The sequence below is a fragment of the Camelus bactrianus genome, chromosome 24, assembly GCF_048773025.1.
Source record: "Camelus bactrianus isolate YW-2024 breed Bactrian camel chromosome 24, ASM4877302v1, whole genome shotgun sequence".
Lineage (NCBI taxonomy): Eukaryota > Metazoa > Chordata > Mammalia > Artiodactyla > Camelidae > Camelus > Camelus bactrianus.
Window position 1 is genome coordinate 8,445,547 of NC_133562.1, and position 24,472 is coordinate 8,470,018.

The following is a 24,472-nucleotide window of genomic DNA, read 5'->3' on the forward strand; positions in this document are numbered from 1 at the left end:
CCTTCAAGAATTTGTGGTCTATTTGGACATTAAGATCAGTGCCTAGGAAACAATGGGGCCTGTCTCAGGATGCTTTTGACTATGAGAAATAAAAACCTTACCTGAAACTGGCTTAACCAGGTAGTTGGTCAAGTAATAGGCCATCAGAGGTAGGACTGGTTTTAGGCTAGAGGTCCAGAGGCTTAAAAACTTAGTCTGAGATGCAGGTTTTTCCAGTTATTTCCCTCTGCCAGTCCCAAGCTGCTTCATCTTGGGCCGTAGGATGGCAGCTGGTAGGAGTCAGGGTTAAGGCTCCTTCTTGTCCAGCAGAGGAGAGCTGGCATCCTGTAGCTCTCTCAGAAGAGCGAGGAAATTCCCTTCCCAGAAACTCACAGAAAATCTCCTGTCACTTCTCATTGGCCTTGATTAGTTACACACCCACCCCTGAATCAAGTATTTTGTTAAAAGTGATGGGACTGGTCCCATTGGCTCAAATCAATGGGTTCACCACTGGAGCTGGAATAAATGCCAGCTTCCACTGAAGTGGAGGACTGCATGGCGGAGGGTAGGTACCAGAAGGGACACATGGGTTCGGTGGAAAAGAGGTCAGATAATGCTGGGTTGATCTGTAAGTCTGTCCACCATAGGCTACAAGCAGTATGTTGAGATGTAATGAGGAAAATGTTGCTGTCTGTAACCACAGCTGCCTTCTAACGATGCTGGGTGGTGTTAGATGGGTGCCATCTTGCTGGTGCCATCTTTGGACTCTGAGAGGGCGGGAGCTGACCATCTCTGCACAGTGGAGGGAAGGAGGAGTTGAAGTTGGGGGTCAGAAGAGGAAAAATCCACCATAAAAAGGGGGGAGCCAACAGAAACAGGCATTCCTGGGTTAGGAGCAGAGACAGATGCTTGGGGTGGAGGAGGGGGAACAGCAGGTGAGAAGGTTGCAGAAAAATATTTAATAAAGATTTTAAAACCTGCTGCAGGCAAATGCAATGGGAACTCTTCCTCCTGTGAAACCCATGAGTCCTGCTCTTAGACGCTGTGTAAAGTTTACGTTACTCAGGAATCCTTTTGTTTTAGCGTTGGAGTTTAGGAATATCCTGCAATTACGCTCTTACACTCCACTTTGCCTTTTTGTCACTTCCTTGGGTCATTTTTTTCCTCCCAAACAGGCTTCTGCAGCAGGGGGGTCATACTCGGTTCCTCTCCTCCGTGGCTGGGAGATGCCTAGGAGAGGGCACTGTCCGCCAGCAGAGATTGGCTCTGATGTCTCTCAGATGCACGTGTGGCTTCTGATGAGGGTTATGATTTCTTCACAGTGTCCTGGGAGCACAAATGTTCCTTGGGCTGGCCGGGATTGCGTGTACGGTACAATTTATCTTTACACAGAGAATCATCCTCCTCTTCTTGGTTCCGCAGAGGCAGTGGGATTACATGCTTTCCCTTATTTACTCCTCACAACAGTGAAATGTGGTAGGTGCTATCATTAGCTCCATTTTACAGGGAGGGAAAATTGAGGCTCAGAGACATCCAGGCCACATAGCTAGCGGGGGTGAAAGTCACTCAGAGCCTGTGGTCCTAACCAGCACACTGCATTGCCTGCTCCCTGCCTGGAGAGGTTTACAGATGAACTTCCGGCTGAAGAGCAGAGAGGCAGACAGCAGGCCTGGAGTCTGTTTCTGACTCCCAGTCATGTGCTTCTGCTATAATCATGTAGGGAGCTTAGGTCCCAGATGCTGCATCTGTGAGGTAAGGTAATTGTACTAAATAAGGCTCCTTGCAGCCAAAATACCCGATAAATCCATAATATGGGCACGCTTGGGGCCTTGTGTTAATGAATCAAGTTCCAAGACTGAGGTGAAATTTTACTTTTTTAATAGCCATGTTTTATGTGTTAAGACCATTCCATCCACCTTCAACAAGTTTTGAACATCTCCTGCGTGCCAGGCACTCTTCTAGCAGTGCCCCAGGCAGACAAAAGCCCTCAGTCACTCCTGAGTCACTTGTTTTATTAAAGGAAGTACATGGGGACGTCTTTTGGGGCAAGAAAATGAGTTTTCCATTGGAAGCGTGCGCTCCCTGCCTGCCCTACAGACGGAGGCCTCTTGCTCTTGGGGGACTTGACACCTTGCTTGGCCTCATCCTGCGGATCTTCCCCACCCACGTCAGAGAGCCTGCGAGCAGGAGCGCTCACTTACCACCCTGCTGTCCCCAGACAAAGCCCTCGGCCACAGATTCACCCGCGGGAGTGTGGTGGGAAAGTGGGTGGGACTCGCCAGTGCCCTTCGCCCAGCGGGCACCCTCCACAGACTGGCATGTGGCTTATGAGGCACAGATGAATGGTGCCCTCATGAGCAGATGGTGCAGCTTCCAGAAATTAGGCAACGGCAAAGTGCATCCTAAACCTGCAGCCTGAAAACGTCCCAGAAGTCATTTATACCTTCTCAGGCTTGCTTGGTGCTTTCAGCTCCCCCGAAGCTTGGCAGGCTGTAGATCAAGGTCAGAAAGGGTGCTCTGAACTTGTATAGCATATATATATTATTAGAAAGTAATGTAATTATATATTATTATTACAGTTTCCCACTCACATTGAATCCTTCATGCTTTGGGATTACGTGATACAATCTAAACCTGATAAGGAGTTCCCTCCAAACTTATGTGATCTCGTCCAGTCAACTTTAGGTCACATCTTTAATTTATTAATTTTTGAGCAGGGGTAATTAGGTTTATTTATTTATTTTTAGTGAAGGTACCAGGGATTGAACCCAGGACCTCTGCATGCTAAGCACACACTCTACCACTGAGCTATACGCTCCCTTCCTAGGTAATGCATTTTAGATTCAAAGAAGCCTTAAGAAGCCTAGAACATACATGAATTCAAATTGTTTCTACTTCTTCCTGCTGGACACCAGGGCAGCTTTATGCTGGCAACAAAATCTACCTCATTCTGAAATGGGGACTATCTTAATAACCGACAGGGCACAGATGTTCTTACATCTTTTTTGTTTGTTTGTTTAATCCAAATATTGATACATTCTCTCTTTAAGATGTCTGGTAAGAAGCCAAACAGTATTACTCAAATTCTTTAAATCAATAATTGAAGATTTTTAGTCTTGTCTTTCAAACAGTAAGAGTGGCTGACAAGCCCAGTGTAGATATGAGTTGTGGAGTAAGTCAAAACTCTCAACAAACCCAAGTTAATTCTTGCTTGATGTTGATTCATAATCCATCTCAGCCGAATCCATTTTGTTACTTAACGTGTAACCTATCCTGGAAGAAAAAAAACTATCCTGAAGTTAACTATTTATTATTTTTGACTTATCTTCTTATTGCCTGATAGAGAGTCATAGGATTCTAGAACTGGGAATGACTTAGGAAACCTATGGTTTATCTCCGACCTAAACTTTGGAGGGATCCAAAGAGATCAAGTAACTTCCCTGAAAATTCAGAGATAGTTAGTGACAGACCCCAGATGGAACCCAGTTTTCCTGACCTCACCCACGCCAGTGATTCTCTGCCACTGACACGGCGATGCCCCCAACCCCATGACCTCAGCACTCCCTCCGAAGGAAGACATCTCAGGCTCACCTTGCGCTGGGAACGCCTGCAGGTGAGGCTGCCCTGCAGAAGCTGCAGCTGTCCTCCTGGCTGGCCAGATAAGGAAAGGGGAATATTTCTCTACTTCTAAAACCCATTCGTTCTAGAGTAGAGACTGAGAGTTGGTTTTGAAATTATTTATCATTGCCATTATCACCGTCACTAGTAAGAATATATTCTACATCTTGTAGGACTAACATTGTCTAGTGCTTCCACTTGCTGTCTCTTGTCCTCACTGCACCTTTGAGTGGTGAGTACCAGCGTCACCCCGTGGCTGGTGAGGACTGGGGGGGAGTGTGCTGTCTGCTGGAGGTCGCCTCTCCAGGAGGTGTGAGTAGGGAGCGGGTGCGCGTTCTCACCAGAACCCAAGTATTTTCATTCCTCTCCTTTCTTGGTCCTTTAGTTCCCAGAAGGCAACACCTGAGGCACCTGCCTCATTGGCTCTCTCACGTGCAGTTTCCAAATCCTGCAATCTGTGGATTTCTGGAAGCTTCTTTTAAGATGTCAGGGGCTTACTCTAATGGTGACAAAGGGCCAGCTGGGCCAATTTCCTTAGGGCATGACCTTTCTCTTTGGGAGAATTCTGCACCTACAAATCATGGATGGAACAAGGAAGTATTTTTATTCGTGTGTCCCGCATTCCCTTTTTTCTTTTGAGTAGTCTACCAGAGGCCCCAGGATTACCCCTCTCGCCCGCTCCTCGCCTCAAATGTAAACAAATCATAAATTCTGCAGTAAAGCAGTGCAAAGGTTTTAAAGACTGTGTTTACAACCGGGCTTGATCTTCTAAAAACTGAACTTTACTCAAGATAGAGAAAAATCCAAGGAAGAAAGAAAAGAGAGAGAGAGCTTGCATTGCATAAATCTCTCTTTTCACCTCATCGTCCCCCAAGCTGAGAAGAACTCATTTCTGGTGCTCAGAGCCCAGCCTTCGCACCCATCGACATCTGCAGTACAAGTTAATGGCAGCTGGGTGTTTGTGCGGGAGTACTGGCCACAAAACCTGTTCCTCATGATTAATGATCAGTGAGTTAAGTGTTTCAGATCTGCAGGATGGCTTCTGTGGATGGGAGAGAATGCTCTGAGCTTCAAACAGCTCTGTTGTTTCAAGAAGTCTGGCTGTGGACTCAAAGGCCCTCTGAGAACCAATTATGGCTCCTGAGAGGCTGCACCCCGAGGGCTCATGCCTCCCCCAGGGCACCTGGCCCTGCACCCACACACCAGAACTGTGGATGCAGGGTGGCCCTCGGAGGTGGCCCCGCCCTTGGGTCAACTTGCCAGAACCTCCCAAAGCCTGCTTTTCCTGCTTCCATTCTTGCTGGAAAGATCATCAGAGAGATGGGCAAGTCGAGGCTATGAGGAGTCCCTGGAAAGAATGAAGGGTGGAGCGTGGGCATCTGGTGGTGGGTGGTGGGGGGCGCTCCATCACTTGGACTCCTTGGGGGGGATGTCATCAATTTTAAAAAACTGAGAGGGCTCCCCTTAACACTTGAATCGTCTTTCTCGGCAAGAGGATCCGAAATAACGTTTACCTTGCCCTTTGTTTTCAATCAGCAGCGAGCAACAGCGAGTGCTGAGTCTGCTGACCTGGCGCCTCCCCGGGCTCCTTCCGCAGGAATCCCCGCTGGCCCTGTCCCTGCAGTGCCTCCTGCAGTCCCTCGCCACCAGGACTCCGTAGCTGTGATGAGTTGTGCACCTTCTTTGGGCTGAATTTGCCTTTATTTCTCACGCGGCTTGCCTTCTTTCCTGAGTGTGAGTCTCAGGATAGACGGAGAAGCACCTAACAGCATAGTGAGGGCGCAGCGACCAACTCTGCCTTGTCACTGGTTGGGAGCTGAGTCTAAACATCTTTAAAATGCAGCTGGCAAGACAGGGGTGGGCTGGCATGAGAGTGAGCTGAGGACTGTGGCTGAGCTCAAGGGTGGGTTTGTCACCGTCATTGACTCCACTCTCACTCTTTCTTGGGCGGGTGGTAATTAGGTTTACTTATTTATTTAGTTTTTAATGGAGGTGCTGGGGATTGAACCTAGGGCTTCGTGCAAACTAGGCAGCTACTCTACCACTGAGCTACACCCTCCTCCCCCGTCATTGTCTCCAAAAGCCCCTGCTAAAGCTACTTGGCAATGATAATAGTAATCTTCATAATATCTTTTGATCTGAACAAATGTTGTTTTTCAATTCTGTGTGAAATTCTAAAGGAACTTTGCTATTTTTGTTAAACTTGCCTCAAAGATGTACTGGCTACATAAAAAAAAAACAAAAACACTCCTTCAAGACAAGTTCCTGAATTTCCTCCTTTTAATCTCATCCTCTCCTATATAGAAATTCTGGACCCATCGCTGGCGACCTCTGTGGGTTACAAAGATGGATTTTGAGGAGCTTGCAGTCAAAAAAACGGACAAGTCAATATTGGTCAATACTGAAACCCCATCACAAGGCCGGCAGATGTCAGAAACAGGCATTTTATTTGAGATGTCATAAATTTCAGGGCGTAATAGAGGGCCTGTGACTGATGAGTCCTTGTTTCAGAAGTGGATGGAGGTCATTTTGCCGTGCACATTCTGCCCAGCACAGGGTAAATAAATACCAATCAGCAAGTTACGAATTTGTTTAAACAGTGGGCGTCTCACCGCATATCAGAATCATAAATGTGCCTGAAGTCCCTTTTATCCCATTTTCTGCATATAATGATCCCAATGCCTAATTGCAACAGTTTTTGGATTGCTTTCTTTTCTTTAAATACAGACTGTTAAGTGACAAACTCAGGGGTGAAAGTTAAGCTTTCAGGAATCCAAAACCTCACTGATGCTCAGCGTAAATCCAGAGTGACAGTGAGTTCTCAGTGAGAAGTTTGCATCAACAACTGACCCTACGTGGTCTGCTTCTAGATGGTCCCCACAATCTTCATAACAACTGGTGAGATAGGTGTGATGATCCCCATGACACAGGACCAAACCGAGGCTCAGAAGGCAGCTAATGCGCCCGAGAACAGAGCTGTAACAGAGGGCCTGTGACTGATGAGTCCTTGTTTCAGAGGTGGATGGAGGTCATTTTGCCGCAGCAGCATCTGCATCCACACACGTCTGGCAGTCCTCCTTCCCGACAGTGATGCGCAGAGTTGGGTTTGGCTTCTGAGGGAGCCCTTTGGAATTATATTTCAGATATTTTCTAAACCATTTATGTTTTTCCTTTCCCATATGGCTTTTTTAAAAATAATCTATTTAAAAAACTGTATCAACTGTATCAAAATTTTATTTTTATTGAAGTATAGTTGATTTTCAATGTTATGTTAGTTTCAGGTGTACAGCAAAGTGATTTGGTTATACATATGTATGTGTATATATCTAAATTCTTTAAAAAATGTATTTTCCATTATAGTTTATTACAAGCGAGGACACTTCTACACAACCATCCCACGGCCATCCAGGTCCCTTTCAGGTGCTGTCACTTCATCCACAGACTCCAGTTTCATTTGCCAACTGTCCCAACGATGCCACTTCTTTCTTTCTGGTCCAGAATACAATTCAGGGTCATATGTTGCATTTAGAGGTCAAGTGTCTACAGTGTCTTTTGATCTGGATTTGTTCTTCAGTCTTTCCCTTGCTTTCAGGACCTTGAATGGAAAGGGTACTGGTCTTTCATTCTGTAGGGTGGCCCACCCCTGGGTCTGTCTGATAGCTCCTCCTGTCCAGACAGGCCATGCATTCTTGGAAGGAATCCTATAGAGATGATGCTGTGCACTGAGCAGTTGTCAGCTGTCTCATCACTGGAAATGTTTCTCAACAAAAAGTTCCCATTTTGCCTTCATAACTGATAAGGATTTTGTGAGGTGATCACATCAATATCCTGTTCCCACCAGCCTAAGTCTCCACAGATGACTCCGTCCTGAATCAGCCACCCCTGATGGTTGTCAAATGATGATTTTGTATTTTTATCATTCCTCTGCCTTCTGCTGACATTCCATTGTAAGCAGAATTTCCTTTCTCCATTTATTTGCTTGTTTTATATATACATATATATATATATACACACACACACACATATACACACATACATCTATATATAAATGACTATTATATATAATAACTATTATATATATTATATATATGACTGTTATATATATAATAGTCACATATGTAATATCCATATATAATATATATAATAGATAATATTCACATATATACAAATGGATGCATGAATTCATGTGATTTAATGGGCAGATTTTTTTACCGAAGCATAATTGACATACAATATTATGTTGGTTTTATGTGTACAACATAGTGATTTGACATTTGTATACACTGCAAAAGAATCTGGTTGCCACCTGTCACCATATAAAGTTAATGCAGTCTCATTGACTGTATTCCCCAGGCTGTACATCACATCCCCATGACTTATATATTTCATAGCTGGAAGTTTGCACTTCTTGATCCCCTTCACCCATTTATTCCCCCCCAGCCCCCACCCCTATACTGCTCTCCTCTGGTGACCACCAATCTGTTCCCTGTACCTGAGTCTGGCTTTTGTTTTGTCTGCTTGTTTTGTTTTTTAGATTCCACATGTAAGTGAAATCGTGTGGTATTTATCTTACTCTTTTGGACTTATTGCATTTAGCACAGTGTCTTCAAGATCCATCCATGTCACAAATGGCAAGATTTCATTCTTTTTTATTGCTTAGTAGTATTCCATCACAGGGCTGCCTGTTACTACCATTATCTAGTTTTGGTGCTCAAGGTGCTACATGTTTGACCAGTGGGAACCTCTTCAGAGAGCACCTGTCATGTCCCCATTATTCTTTTAGCTGTTCCTTGCGTTGTGTCACCAGACATTCCAGGCTCATGGCCCCAGACTAGAAATCGCCATTTCTCCAAGGGGCTCTTGTTCCTTTTAGTGGAGGGTGAGATTTAGAGGCCCAAGATCTGGTTCATACACAGACGCATGCACTCACCTATGTCAGTATTTATCCCTGTACACGTATTATAAAGTGAGTGCACACTGAGGCATCTCATTCTGATCTAACACATCAATTTTCTGTTTTGCCTTCTCCTTTCAATATTCATAGATTCCTTTTCTGATGATGAGAATCATCATCAGGACTCCCATGGTCCTCAGTATACGTACTTCCTTAAGCTGCCTCTCTGGTCCCCCATTTTTCACTTCCTGCCTCCGGCTTGGCCACTGGGCATGGCACCCCCTCTGCAGCTCCCCTTGCCTCTCAGTGCTGCTTCGTAGACGCACTGCTGCCCCCGTCCCCGCCGCGTCCCCACCCACGTGGCACTGCCGCGTCTGCACAAGGAAGAGAAGGGCCACAGGTGCTACTCCATAGACTCGCAATTTAAGCCCCAAACAACGGTATCTAAGAGGGGCAGCAAGCTTAGTAAACACAATGGAGCTTTCTTTTCTTTTTTCTTTTAGATGAGCAGTGTCCAGTGTTTTTGATAAGGGTGCTGTGTTGCTGTTAAAATACATTGATAACCACCTACTAAACTAGCTCATAGAACCACTCTCCAATGAAAGAAGCAAACAAAGGGACAAATTTTTAATTGATTTTCAGAAGAATTTTATATGCTGCTCTGTGGTACTGTTTCCTATGACCCACAATATCTATGTTTTGAATTTGGCTTTATAGATGCCGTTTCCTGACAGCCGGAAAAGCCCAGTATTCACCTTTTTCCCCCTTTACTTTTTATATGTGTACAAAGAACATTTCTATAAAAATTCTCACCTGGTCTGTTTGGGCGGGCAGAGGGAATGAAGAAGGTAAACTCCTCTGTAACGAGGGGAAGAGTGGTAGCTACAAAGTTACAAAGCTGGATCAGATCAGCCACAGGGGCCTCAGACCTGCTTTCTACCCCGGGTTTTGGAGGGTTGGGAGGGATGATGGAAATCCATGATCTTAAGACCAACTGTTTTTAAATCCCCCCCCACCCCTAAGTCGATTACTTTAGATTTTTGTAAAATTGGTTATTTCCCTTTGCGGTCTGCTTGTTCTGAGGCGTCTTTCCGGTTATTTTGAGGGCTCTCCCATTCAGAGCAGTCAGTAAAGAATGCCGAGCAAGTGTGATCTGGAGGCCCTGGGGTGGGCACATGGTGCGTACAGAGTCTAGAATGATAGCTACACACGCAGGGAGCAGGGCCTGGCCCTGCCGTGTCTCCTTGGGCCAGTTGCCCCATTCCTCAGCCTCAGTGTTCTGATCTGTGAAACAGGGATACCATTCCGTAGGCTTGTTCTGAGGAATTGAGAGAGAATGGGCCGAGGCCTCCCAGCGTGGTGCTCGGAGCGTAGGGAGGGCCCAGTAAGGGAGGAGATGGTTATGAGCAAAGTCTGCTTGTAGACCTTGGCTGCTCGCCGTCCAGTGTGGTCAGTGAGACGCAGCACAGGAGGAGTCAAGGCCCAGCTCCCCAGAAGTAGGCCTCCCGCACCTGTGATTTTTTGGGACTCACTCCCTGGGGAGACGGTGAGGGAGCAGAAGACTCAGGCCAGGAAGCCGAGGTCCCCAGGCGAGGGTGTGTTTCAGGAGGAGGCCCCAGGAGTGGCTTCAGCCCAGCTCTGTGGAAGAATCTTGGAATGTTAATTATGTCTCTGAATTACTCCAGCACCCATCCTTCACTAGGCAGGGCTGCCCTGGGGGGAGGATTCCCAGGCCCTCAGGCCCCCTGGTGGAGTGGCTCCAGTAACCTGAGGGCTGAGAAGGTGCGGCCGGGGGATGAAAGCACCTTGAGGTGGTGGGGGGAGGCCCAGGGAGGAACCAGCATCTCTGCCCTCACACCAGTCCCCCAACCAGGCCTGAGGCATCCGGGATGCATAGGCTGCCTGTTTCTCCTGCTGTCTCCCATCTAGGGTTCTCCCCCAAAGACAGGAAGGTGGTGAGAAGGCCCTGGTGCAAATGACCTGGTTCCCGCCTCTCTGCCCTGCTGGACCACCGAACCACAACTCCTGTCCTGCCAGCCCACTCCTCCCACTCCCAAGCCCAAGGTCCTTCTCACTGTAGCTGTCACCAGCAGAGATGAATCATGGAATGCTCAATCAGAGAAGTGTCATCTGTCCCAGGATGTGCACTCTGATACTGCAGTCCCCGGAAGGACTGTAGTGAGGGGGAGAGGGCTGTCTAGGACCGTGGTTGGAGAGGGACAGAAGTGCTGAGGCTGAGGCTGGTCTTGATGGCAGGCTTCAGATGGTAGGTGATGGGAGGACCTTCTGGCAGTGGGACTGGTACCGGTGGAGAGTCGGGGATTCGTGGTGACCCGTCATCATCCTGTTAGTGGTGCCCAGTGGGGAGGGGCGGGCAGAGCTGGGAGGAGCCCAGTAAAGAGGCCGCCGGCTGACCCCCGAGCCTGGGTCAGGGTGGGTGTGGTGAGAAGAGAAGGGACCATCTTCTGGGACTCCTGAAAACTGTGGTCATTTTTGGAGCAATTATTTTAGGAGCTACATGTTAAACACCTGGACAAATTGGGGATTTATGCATGAAACTGTGACTTTGTCCAGAGGAGGGGACTTTTGACAGAAGGTACATTCTACCCCTACCTGTGCTTTGAAGAAGGTAGAATGAAGAATAAACATTCTATCAAACTGTATTAATTTGATTTTTAAAAAATGGGCTTCATTGTCAGTGGTCCTGGTACATTTAAGAGATGAATGGGAGCATGTTGCCAGTCTCTGCACATAGTAGTCACTCAATGAACAACTCTTGAATGATTAATTTGCTTACAGCAAATATTGTGATAGTTTGATTTTAGTCTTGGCTCGATACTGTTCTCTGCCGGGTGGGGCCTCCAGGTGGTGTCAAAAGGATGCTGAGTGCTGAGCATGTAGGAGCGTAGTTGTGCTTTGGCCTTTGAGGGGGTGTTTTTGTGAGTTCCTCTGAGCACCAGCTCCCGAGAAAGCAAGGTTCTAGAATGGGAGTCACGTGCAGGTGTGTTAAGGGAAATAAACCACTTGATTTTCCAAGTTCTTTTAGGCTTTTACTCTTATTGTTGGCATAATCTAGTCTAATAAGGAAGAGCTATATTTTAAAATAAAAATAATTTAAAATATTGACTAGGTAGTGTGTACATACGGCACAAAATTACCCAATTGCAACTTACACACCATGGAATGAAATTTCCCCATTGATCCATCCCCAGAGGGAACCTTTGGTGCCAGTTCCACGTAGGTCCTTTCAGAGATCTCCCTGCAGTCATCTGCCAATTTCCTGCACAGATATTGCATTATATACATAACTTTTTGTTTCTTTTTTAGCTAACACTGTATCTCAGAGGTAAGAACTGATCAGTATGTATAGAGCGATTTCTTTTTTTTAATTTCTGTTTTAATTACTAAATAATCACAGGTTATAACACCTTGAAATAATATAGAAATATACAGAATAAAATGTGTAAATCCCTCACCGTTTCCCTCCCAATATTTTCTTAACATGTTACACACGCACATGCAGAGCAGTTTTTAAAACATAAATGGTTTCATACCGTATATATTTTGGGACTTATTTTCTCATTTTTAATATTGATATGATTATTTCTACAGACAGAAATCTACCTTATGCTTTTAATTTTATTTTTTATTAATAAAAATATATGAGTATTTTGGAATAGGTAATATATGTACAGGTTGTAAAACTCAAAAAATACTCACTGGAGGAGGAAGTGTCCATCTACCTCTGGCCCCAGCCATCTTTTTCTCCTTTCACACACGGCCACTGTGACTAGGCTGTGTCCTTCCAGAGATAGTCTATGTAGTTATAACCATATTTAAAACAATTTTATTCACATAAATAGTATCCATGCTGCTCTGTTCCTACCTTTTGTCTTCTTCATACAAAGTGGATTGTAGCCATTTTCATACCCATATGTATATTGACATCTCGTTTTTCAAACAGCCGCATAGTATTGTATTCCATGACAGGGATGTACCGTAATTTATTTTATCTGTTCATTAGTCATCGTACATGGATGGAGGGTACCTGTTGGGTAAATTCCTAGAATACATGACTCCTTGCCTCCCCTGTTCCTCTGTGTTTCCTCATCAGTCCATTCGTTCATTCACTCACTCACTCGCTTGCTTGCTTTTCAGTTCTTTCAATCCTAAAGCCTGTCACTCTAAGTCCTTGACTAAATTCAACTTAGCTTTCTTTATTTAAACGTGAAACTATTTTGTAAAGAAAGGCTTGTTCAACTGGAGGAGAACGTCAGAGGCTTCTGAGTGTATTCCCTGCTTTTTACCCAGACCACCCACTAGCTTCCAATCAGTGGAAAGAGCAGAAACTCTCCAGAGAAGAAGCTGCCCCAGCATCTCCCAGTCCCGGGGGCCCCTGGGGCCCTGCCTTCCAGTCCCACCCAAAGCCAGTCCCTCTGCCTCGCCTGTGAATGACTGGGCAGCGGCTGGGGAGCCGGTGCATTGTGTTCCAAGTACCAGATGAGTAGGAGCGAGGTAGGTAAGCATTAGTCACCCTGGAGCACAAACAAGTTCTAAAGCCACATGTAGCCAGCTGTGGCCAGTGGTGTCCCAGGGCTGGCTGCCTACAGACACCTCTGTGCCACATTAGGAAAGAGTTCCCATTTGTTGCAGCAACAAAGCCAGCTGCTGGGAAGGACGGGGTGGTAGCGGGGACTGAGAGGGAGGCTGAGCCACTCCCTACACAAACAATTCCTTGTAAGTCTCCTCTGAGGGGGAGTTGGCACCAGAAAAGGAGGTGGGTCGGAGGGAAGGAAGGCAGCTCTCCAAACCCTGGCTGCTGCTTCAGTGAGAAGGGGGAACCGCTGACGACAGGTGGTCAATCGATGAGAATGGGGGGCTCCCAGTGGGAGAGTTAGGGGTGAGGTGGAAGGCCATGCCAAATGTCGAAATGCCCCAACTTCTTTTCTCTTGCAAAGAAGAGCGGGCGATGGAAGAACATTTTCTAACATCTTGGTTCCAGCACTCACCTCAGAAAACACTAAACCAGAAATACTGTGCACTCACCCAGACCCTGGGCTTCGGAGTGAAGGAGAGAATTTCTAACCAACATTGAAGACCATGGTACAAGTATTCCTTTCCTTGTTATGGGTGTGATTTTTATATTTAAATCTCAGAGTACAATCTTTATTTTTTTGAATTTCCAGTCTTTAGGAAGTGAGTAGTAATCCCCTCCAAAAAGGTTATTTCCTTAGGATAGACTCCCAGACGTGGATAAATATTTTCAAAGCATTTGGAGAATAAAAGCCGTGCTTTCCGCCTTGAAAGGCTTGTCCACGATTCTTACACCTTTCACTCATTGACTGAGGTTTATTTTTGTTTTCGTTTTTGTTTTGGATTAAATAGTCCATTACATGAACATTTAATTAGAGCTGATTATGTGCCAGCGAAGCTCGCTTTAGGCCTGATCCGACCGCCCCTTACAGTACTTCCCCTGGAGTGAAGGCTCCTGGTGAGAGGAGCCTTTGCCTCTTGTTTATTGCTTTGTCTTTGTTTTAAACTTGTGTGCAGCATACACATAGGTGTTGAAAATAAATGTGAGGTAGGTAATATTATGATGTCCCTTGACAGATGATGAAACTTAGCCTTAGGTGGGGTAAAGAATTTGCTTAAGGTTTCAGAGCTCATACCAAGCAGAGCTGGGATTTAATTTCATGTGACTCCAAAGTCCTTCGGACTGCATCGCATCCCTGAAGTGTTTACAGTTTAGGGAAGGAGACGCTGTGTGTTCAAGGAACTCCTATGCAAAGCAGAGGAAATGAGGTAGAGGTGGGAGGCAGGTGTTGTGGGACCATAAAGAAAGGATGATTATTTTGATTGGGGAATCCAGGAGGGCTTCCAGGAAGATGTGGCATCTGGACTTAGACCTTAAGGGATGAACTTCCACATTCGATGTCAGGTGTTCATTGCTGGCAAAATAAGGTTGGACCAAGCCCTTAATTAATGAGAAAAAATGCAGCCCTGTTTCAGACTGCCATATTTATATTAAGGCTTCTTTGATGTAAATCCCTAGCTGAGACCATTGAGTCCCTGGCCGTGATGGTATCCCGTCTCTGTGGGTTTGATAGAAAGCTTGTTGTCAGGGTCCCCTTTCTGAGACATATTCCTAAATTGCTCTTCATAGCTTTTGAAATCATGGGGCGTGTATCTCCTTTTCAGAAGTCACTATTTGGATTACATTTTTTTGCTTGACTAATGCCCATCAAAACCCCCATTCCTTACTAATGGTGGAAAACTGCTCTGACGGTGTACTTCCCCATCATCCCAGCCAGCCCCATCCTTCATCACTGGAAGGGAGAGTGAGTACTCGTTGCTTTTGATCAAGACATGTCTCCTGCCAGGAGCAAGGAAGGATGTGTAGGAGGGGATGTCTCCGATAGTAACAATAACAAGAGTAATGAGTAAAAGTTCTCAACAGGATCTTAGGCAACTAAGTTACCCAGGCCGTTTATACATGTTTACAGTGTGAGTGTTTTTTTCTCCAGCTAACAATGGTTCCCAAATGTCTTCCTTCCCTGGGCCCCCTCCCAAGCATGTGAATGGTCCTGTTTGAACTATCGAGAAGAAGCTTTCAAAACTAGACTTTTTTTCCTGCCTGCTTTTGGCATAGAGCTAAGTGCGGCGCCCACTGGCCTTTGGTTACCGGAGGGTGACGCACTCGCAGTGCCTGGGGTCTGGCTCTGGTGGCCGAGAACAGCATGTGACCTTCTCGAGCCAATGGCCACTCTTCAGCCAGTGCTGCTGCTTCTCCAAGTGACGGAGGAAACTTTTCCTTCAGTTCCCTCCTCTCTCTCGGCTCTGAGATAATCAGAGCCACGATTCTCATGTTTCAGAAACAGACTGTGACTTGAGCAACAATTAACTGACTTCCTACACATCCCTCTGTGCCACCTCTTAGGTGACTTAAGAGGAAACAAGATTTCCTCCTCGCTGGCTCCGCTGGACAGAGCCTCCTCCAGCTCGGGTCAGCCCGGGCTCAGCTCTGCGGCCGCAGGAAGTTTCTCTCATCCTCCGCGCTGCACCCCCCCCCCCAACATCCTGGTAACAGGAGGATGAGCAGGAAGTGGAAAGTGTCAGGGCAAAGCCTTTCAAGCTCACAGTGGGCTCCGGGCAGCGCGTGGGCCTCTAGGAAAACACTCCGAAACTTTCCAAAGGGTTCTGTGAATGGTTCTCTACAAATACCTTATGCAGTTGTGCTAGGAATTGTTAGTCACAAAGACTCTGGGTTATTTATTTGTTTTCATTTTGCTTAAAAAAAAAAAAGTGAAGTTTGAGTGTTGCTCTCAGTAACTCCCTCTCTCTGGTTGTTTGCAATGCATTTGTGACCGGTGGGACAGGCTACTGACAGGCCACTTGTGGGAGGGGGCGGCCACGGCAGCTCCTCTGCTCAGGGTCAGGAAGGTTAGTTAGAGCAAAGTGATGCTTTAAATTTGGGGAAATGACCCCCCACCCCCAAAGCAAGCTGCTTGTTCTGAAGTTTTGGATAGCACATCACTTTTTCAGGCCTCAGAGTCCTCATTTATAAAACGACGGGGCTGGAATCATTAAGATCTGATGTTCTCTGAGTCAGTGAGCCTCTGACAGGACCCACACGGAGGCCCTCCGGACTCTCCGGGGACAACAGTCCTCAGGTGCACCTCACGCCCCTTCTATGGGGATATGTCCCTCCCTTCCTGTGTGGGGCTGTCCCCTGGGGCTTGTGAGCACATCCCCGCTGACTTGCTGTAAGGCATATTCTGCCTGCTGAAATTGTCACATGGTGGTCTTCCAGAGTCTTTATCAGGATGACTTAAAATTTTTATTGGCCCTAGGATCACAAACGGGGCCCAAAGATGGCTGCTTGTAAAAACTTTGCTTTTCCACCAGCTTCTCTTATTTAAGCCCTCCCGTCCTTACTTACGCTTACTGCACAAAGCCCACCGGGGAAATAACCAGGAGTGCTTCTCCCTGCCCTCGCCCTGCTGTCCATCCCTTTTCTTCTTTATCTGTTCTGACTGTTTGGGCCCCTGTTCTGAGCAGAAGGTGCCCAGACAGAGCTGAGCATCCCTGGCCAGGAGCAAGCAGAGCACCGAGGAGGCGGGCTTAGCTTCAGCCCTGGGTCAGGGGAGGAGAGACGCCTTGGAGTCTCGGTTGCTGAGTTGATAACTGGGAAGAGGAGGGAGAGTTGGTGAAGGATGAGGGGAGGGGCATATACTTGGCCATGGCATCAGCCTGAGCCTGAGTGGAGATGTTAGACGGCAAGGAGTGTGCAGGCAGCCCTGGACGGCCAGGTCCACGGGGTGGGGAAAGCAGGAGGGCAAAGTGCCCTGTTAGTGATGGGCAAGCTTGAGAGAGACCTGGTCAAATTTTTTAAAAGCATATCCAGTGGCCAAGAGAAAGACGGAGTTGAGGGAGGCAAGACTGGAGAAGGAAGCCTTGTTAGGGACTTTGTGTACCTCAGGGATCCAGGAAACAGGCGGTCCAGCTCCTATGGGGTTCCCCTTCTTTCCCTCTTTTCCTATTTCCTTCTTTATTCATAGCTTTGAGGCAAGTGGCCAAAGGGCCATCCTCCTTCTCCTTCCTTTTATTTTGTACTTTTTATTTTGAAATGATTATAGGCTCACAAGAAGTAGCATAAATAGTACAGAGTCCTCTTTAACCTTCCCCCAGCTCCCCCCAGTGCTGTCATCTCCTCTGTCTTTAGTGCAGTATCAAAACCAGGCAATTGACATTGGTACAAAACTGTTAAGCAGGCTACAGGTTCTAGTCAGCTTTCAGCAGCTTTTACACTTGTATTTGTGTGTTTGTGAGCGTGCATGCCCATATATATATATAGTTCTATGCAATTTTATCTCCCATGCCTATTCAGATGACCACCACCCTAATCAAAGGCAGCCCCACCAGGGACCTCGCATGCTACCCCTTTCCAGCTGCGCCCTACCCCTCTCTTCCCCTCCCCCTCCCCCCCATCCTGAAGGCCATTCCAATGAGCTCAGCTAAAGCATTCAAACTGTTGCTGACTCGGAAAGAAAAAAAAAGATCCTTCTTGGCACACTTAAGTCCTTTGAGTTTTTCTTCCTTACTCTGAATAGGTCACGTCTACCTCCCTGGAGAGCGCGGGTGTGGGAGGAGACCCTGTACCTCGGAGCAGAAGCAGGATTGTTATTCCCTGGAGGGCTGGCTTCAGATCCCTGCCTGGGTCCTGGCGCGGAGGACGGGGGCTCTCTTGCCTGAGCAGCACACCCCTGCTGCAAAGGACCTTTTCTGTGAGACTTCTTAAATTCTCAGTAGGGGACAGAACTGAGGACAGAACCGAGTCAAAATGGATAAGGTGATTTTAAACGTAATGCGGATGCACAAGAAATAAATATGTGGCCTAATACACATTTATTTTGCAGACTTTAAATATTGTTCTGCTATTTCTTTGAGAAGGTCTGTTCTTTCCCAAATGAAGAGTCATTAATTCAGTGATGGTCTCTCATCCTCACTCAGTCTGGTGTGTATTTGAAGTTCCTAAATATCACTTATATGCAGACTGACCTCCCCACAGGTGCATTTCTGAGATTTACATATGAAGTAAATATTTCAATATCCAACTGCAGGGGTAGTGAATCAAAGTGATTGTAATTTTGGAGGTGTCATCAAATAGCTGAGATTTGGAATAGTCTTTTGATATCATTTGGTATAATTTTTAACTTAATTGAGGAATTTTTCTCCAAAGCGCGGTTATCCATGGACCTCCAGGAATAGAAGCCATTGGTCCACAGTGCAGCAGCCCCCTTTGTGTTAGATAACCTGAGTTGTTGGTGCATTTTCCTTTTTTTTTTTTTTTCTTTTGGTCCAAAATCTTCTGTCACATGCATTTCATTTATTGGCTATAATTTGTCCTTTTAAACTGCTCAAAATCAATGCAATCCCTTTTCCACACACTGTCTGGTTGGATGTGAAAGCAGTTCTATGTTTCCTTGAAGCCGCCTCCTTCTAGTGTAAACACCTTCGCTTCCTTTCCCTGGTCCCTACCCGGGGTTTCCCATACCCTGGCCATCCCTGTCACTTCCTCAGGAAGCGCTCCCATCTACCCATGTCACTCTCGAAATGTGGCATCTACATTTGTTGCCGCAGAAAGAAAAACAATGACAAAGTTCAACAGACCTAACTATATACACCACACGTAGGATATCAAATACTTTAAACAGTATCCTGCTTTTGCCACGTAGAACTCTCCGCACTTACAAACCCTGTAAGTTCTCCTGACAAACCCTGTAAGAAAAGTTCGTCAAATGAGCACTTCCTCCATATAGTAAGCCCTTATTAAAGTTCACTGTTATTATTATTACTAATTTAAAACAACACTATATATTTTTAAAACAGCAAAAAAAAAAAAAACAAAACCCAAAACAAAACAAAACAAAAAAACCCACCTCCCCCAAAACAAAACCCCGAGACAGCCACAATGTCATACATCAAAAGGCATGGATATAGGGAAAAGTGAATAACCTAGAGCAATAAGGCCGTTTCCCACACTTTTTTTCTCCATTGAAATATAATTGACATATAACATTGTGTAAGGTGTACAACATGTTAATTTGATACGTTTACTTGAGGCTATTACCAAATATAATGAAATCTCTATATTTATATTTAATTTTATTTACTTTATTGAAGTATAGTTGATTTACAATGTTGTGTTAGTTTCTGGTGTACAGCATAGTGATTCAGTGATACATCTATATGGATATATTCTTTTTCATATTCTTTTTCACTATATATTATTACAGGATATTGAATTTAGTTTCCTGTGCTATACAGTACGACCTGGTTTCTTATCTATTTTGTATATAGTAGTCTGTACCTGCACATCCCAAACTCCTAATTTATCCCTCCCCTCTTTGCTATATTTATATTTTAAAGAGTTTATTTTGAAATAATTTAAAACTTACAGAGCAGTTGCAAGAACAGTACAAAGAACTCCTGTATTTCTCCACCCAAACCCCTAGCTGTTACTACTTCACTGCAAAAGCTCAACCACCACTTCTTTCCCTCCCTCCTTCTCTGTACCTAGTGATTTTTTCTAGTTTTTTTGAGATGTAATTGACATATACCACTGTACTAGTTTAATGTGTTGCACATAATGACTTGCTTTTTGTATGTACTGCAAAATGATCACCACAATAAGTCTAGTTAACATCCGTCATCACACATAGTCACACATTTTTTTTCTTATGATGAGAACTTTTAGGATTTACTCTTAGCCATTTTCAAATATACCAATATTGTTAACTAGTCACCATGCTATTCATTAATCATTAATCTTATAACTGAGAGTTTGTACCTTTTGACCACCTTCACCTATTTTCTCTACCTTCACCCCTCACTTTCCCAAATGATTATCATTTGTGTTTTTTTGAATCATTTGAGAATGAGCTGCAGACTGAACCATATTCCCAAATATGCTTGGATGTATTTCCCTAACACTGTACTTCATAGCCAATAAATAGCTCCCAACTCAACACTGAAATTGACATTGTCACAGCACTACTGTGTGTCCACAGGTGCCATTCACATTTTGCCAAACGTCCCATCAATGTCTCATTTTTATTTCTGGCCCAGAATCCCATCCAGATATACATGGTGACACATTTAGTTGCCACATTTCTTCCATCTCCTTAAGTCTGGAACCATTTCTTAGATGTTCCCTCTTTTTAAGGCCCCCACCTTTTACAGATTTAAAGAATACAGACTTTGCATTCCTCAGGACTGTTTCCTTTTCACTTCTTCTCCCATTGGTTGTGTCTAGATTAGAGTTTGTCCCATTTATTTGTTATTATTCTAATGACTGTCCTTTTCATTTCCAAGATTCTAAGTTATTTATATCCATTTGTTCATGTTTCATTTTTTACTGTTTTTGTCTCCTAATTTCTTGTACTTTTGAAATGAAATTTATTCATATATATATATATATATATATATATATATATATATATATACACACACACACACACACATTTCTCTAGTGTCTCGTAAGATGCACTTAATTTGGCATTAATTTTATTCCGATTGTTGATTTTTTTGGCTTTGTTTCATTGAATTCGTCTTTCTCTCTTCTTCTTGCCTCCCCCTCTCTAGTGGTTTTCAGGTTTCCTCCACCTCATCTCTGGGTCTCCCTGCCGAGAGTCAGGCTTATAATGGTTTTTGAGAGCTTTGGTCCCACGGTGATTTGGGGCTACCACAGACCTGGTCACAGAGCAGGCAGGCAGCCTGGCTCAGGTCATGGTGAGGAATCGGTGCTCTGTAACTTGCTCAAAGCTTCAACACAGGCAGTAGTGGGCACCAGACTTTTTTCTTTTTCCTCCTCTATCCCTTTCCCTAGTGGAGGTGACCTTACCCTGCTCTGCCTTCAACACTGGGGAGTGCAGCTGTGAGTTCCCCGCTGGGGCCTGTTGCTTCAGCCCAGCGCGTCTGAGCCTGCTTCAGGTGGTGTATAATGACCGCTACCCCAGGCCCTCCCACCGGGGTCTCTCATCTGGACTTTCTGCGAGAGCTCCCCAGTAGGTCTCTGCAGATTCCTATTTGTTGCTGTGATCCATTTCCCATTAAAAATGCACATGGGAAAATCTCTGACTTAAAAGCATCCTGACATCCCCTTGCTCTAAAGTTCAGAATCTCTAAGTGTAGTTTACAAGGCTCTGTAAGATCTGGCCCTGCCTCCCTTCCTGCTCTACTTGTGCACCTGCCCTTGGATCGGGAATCTCTGCTCACCGGTTGGTCCTCTTCCCCCTCCTGGAAACACTGGTCTCCAACACATCTTAGAGCCTTCACATGGGCCTCCCCTCTGTTCGAAATCCTCCCTCCTCATCCCTGTCCTCCTGGTTAAATCCTCTTCACCTCAGATCTCAGCTGGGACGTCTCATCCTCAAGGAGACATTTCCAATGTCTCCTCCCCCCTAGCTCGGGTGACCTTGTTATATGCCTTCAAGGCGCCCTATACTTTTTCTTTAAGTAAGCTAAATTATTCACTGGTAGAACTTACCTTTATTTATGTGATTGTTAATGTTGAGGGTTTTATTTATATTTATATTCCATTGTTTTTACATGAGTATGTTTTTACATCCCCAGCACCACCTGTGGGTGATAACAACTCACCACAGACTCATGAATGAACTGTGAGCTCTCAAAGCCCCACGTGGTCTGACCCCTGTTTTCCTTTCTGACGTCACCGACCACTGTCTCCCTAACTCACTCTGCTTGAGCCCCGTGGGCCTCTCTGGGTCCCAGATGAGTCCAAAACTTAGCAAGGATAATTCCATTAGATCTTAAGGCTCATGAATTTTCCTTTTTGGTTCAATGCTCTGCCTTCTGGCCGCACACATGGCTCTTGGGAGTGGTCCCTGGCTCCACTAGGTAGGGGTACCCCCTACCCCAAGCTCTGCCAGGTGACCCTGCCCCCAGGGGCTTTGGGTGGTGACAGCGCAGCCTGTTGAAACCCAACCCCAGTGCTGATCTCACCCTCTGACACCGAGATGATGATGATCTCTGAATCACTTTGGGGGTCATTTTTCTCTTTTCTTGAAGAATAGTGAACAGTTCAGCCCTATTGTCCAGTCCTGTGGGGTCCAAGAAGTCTGACCTTCCTTCATTTCATCCCTCATTTCTCCCTCCCTGGTCTTGGCAGCGTATCTGCTGGGATAATCCCATCTCTTCCTGGCGTCTTCTGAGGTGGGGGATTACACTTGTGGTTCACACCCATTCTAATCTCCTCATCAGACAGTGCTTCAGCCACACCCTTAGTGTTTCCATCAAAACATGCTCATCTCATTTTTTTGCAATATGACTGGGGTGAGAATTTTCCAAATCTTCAAGTTCTGATTCTTTTTTGCTGAAGTTTCCCTCTCTCCTCTTGCAGTTTACTCTAAGTGGTACGGGGCAACCAATGCCAAGCCTTCAGAACTTTGCTTAGACATCTCCTCAGGTGGGTTCCATCACTCGCAAGTTCTACCTGCCACAAAATGTTAGAACACAATTCAGCCAAGTTCTTTGCCACTTCACAGCAAGGAAGGCCTTTCCTCCAGTCCAATAGCACGTTCCTGCTTTCCATCTGAGACCTCACCAGAGCGGCTCTTCGTGTCCACATGTCCACCAGCATTCTCTCTGTATTCTCTGAGTTGAGGGAGACTCTCTCCAGTGCTCCTGTTTCCTCCGTCACCAGCGTTGCCTTCAGCGTCCACATTTCTACCAACAGTCCCGTCTGGAAATGTAGGCTTCCTTGCACATGCATCTCAGAACCCCTCCAGCCTCCGCCCATTACCCATTTCCAAAGCCTCTTCCACATATACAGATGTGGGTTAGAGCAGCTCCTCAGTCCTCGGTCCCCAGATCAAGTCTGCTCTGGCTGTCGTAACAAAACACCTCCCACTGGGCGGCTTAAGCAACAGAAATGCATCTTCTCACCATTCTGGACTCTGGGAAGTCCAGGACCAAGTTTCCGGTAGGGTTCAGTTGCTGGCGCAGGCTGCCTGCCTGGTTTGCAGCTGGCCGCTCCCTGCTCTGCTCTCCCCGTAGCTCTGAGCGCCGCCCCATGTTCCAGAGGCTTCACTCGCCTGTTGTCATCTTCCTCCAGGAGAGGACATGGCGGGTGTGTGTAACAAAATTAAGAATATTGTTTAATATTTACTTTGTTCTTGCTGATGAGGAGAGAAAACCTCGTCACACCTGCTTTAAATCTTAAGGTTTTTCTTCTTCTCTTTCCCCTCCCACCACTCTGCCACCTCCTTCTTCATGATTTTAAATATTCTTGTTCCTTTTTATTTCTTAAAGTCTAACAGACATTTCTTTTGAGTATGTGTTCGGTTTTATGTTCCTGGGATTCTCCTCTAGAGAAAACACACATTCCTGTTTCTCTCATTATACATCTTAAAATGGGAATGCATAAGAGGTGTGTCCCAGCACAGATGACATTCGGATCCTAGAGAGGTTTCCCACTGCAGGTGGCAGGTAGCGTTCCTGAGGCTGGAATCTTTGTGGCTGTAGAGTTTAGTTAAAACATAATAATAAAAGGATAGGAAAACAGTGTGTCATGTCGCAGCTTTTATAGTCAGAACCACTGTGTGTTGGAGGCTCACTTCCAAGTCCCAGCGAAGCCACCCTCCGCCCCGTCTTGTGGGCAGAGTCTCACCCCCGGGCCTGCCTGCACCCCTCCCTCCCACACTCTGCGGGTGGATGGTGACAGCCACACATGCTCCAGGCTTTGGCAGGTCCAGGTGGGAGAGTCTGTTTTCACAGGTGCACCCCGCAGCCCAGAGTTGAAGTTTGGCTCGTGGTGTGTCCCTGAATAGAAAAGCTACATTTTCTTTTGTAATGAATAAAAGTCTTCTCCCAAAGTATTGAAACAGATCATAAAGCGTTTGACACTTTTGGACCCAAGGCTGTTCCTGCCTTCCATCCTCACGTGGCAAGTTTCTTCCTGCCCAGACAGGAGTGGACGATCATAATCATTTTTGAATGATTATGTAGCTTGAAGTATTTAGGGGTTGAGGAAAAAAATCCACAAAAAAAACCAGAATACTTTTCTTCCTTCCCCAGCTTATTTTTAGAAGGGCACCCCAAATCACACGTGTTCCTTGTCTTTGATACTAAAAAGGATCTGAATAAATTATCTAACCTAGATTGCCAGTTCAGATTCTGCCTTTGTTTAAGTGTACATTTATATTACTTAAAAAAAAAAACTACTTTAAAGTCTGCATCTCATGGTATCTTAGTTCCCCGGTCTTAGAAGAGTTGATGCACGAAGAGGTTTCTGATTGCTGGTACCCAAGTTTCATCAACACAGAAACGAAGCAGTGTGTGATGGTTTGATAAAAATCCTTCTGGAATCAGGGTGGCAATCTAACTGTTAAAATGTATGTTACAAACACTTGTCACTTTTGGTGTGCCAGACCTTTTAAAAAGGTTCAAAGTGTCAGTATT

General features: G+C 45.6%; 1 protein-coding gene across 9 annotated transcripts in view; it reads left to right on the top strand.

Moving 5' to 3' along the window:
* The window catches only part of GATA6 (GATA binding protein 6), a 178,437-nt gene that overhangs the window by 53,839 nt on the left and 100,126 nt on the right, over positions 1-24,472 (top strand). Inside the window, exons 7-8 of one of the 9 annotated variants that reach the window (XM_074352570.1) lie at positions 5,134-5,331; positions 5,902-19,125. The exons of 6 other annotated variants lie outside the window; for them this stretch is intronic. In XM_074352570.1, the coding sequence (XP_074208671.1) occupies positions 5,134-5,289 (156 nt within the window). In that variant the 3' untranslated portion in view covers positions 5,290-5,331; positions 5,902-19,125. Of the gene's footprint in view, positions 1-5,133; positions 19,126-24,472 lie in introns of those variants that run through there. 2 more of the 9 variants (XM_074352569.1, XM_074352571.1) reach the window with 2 other exon arrangements.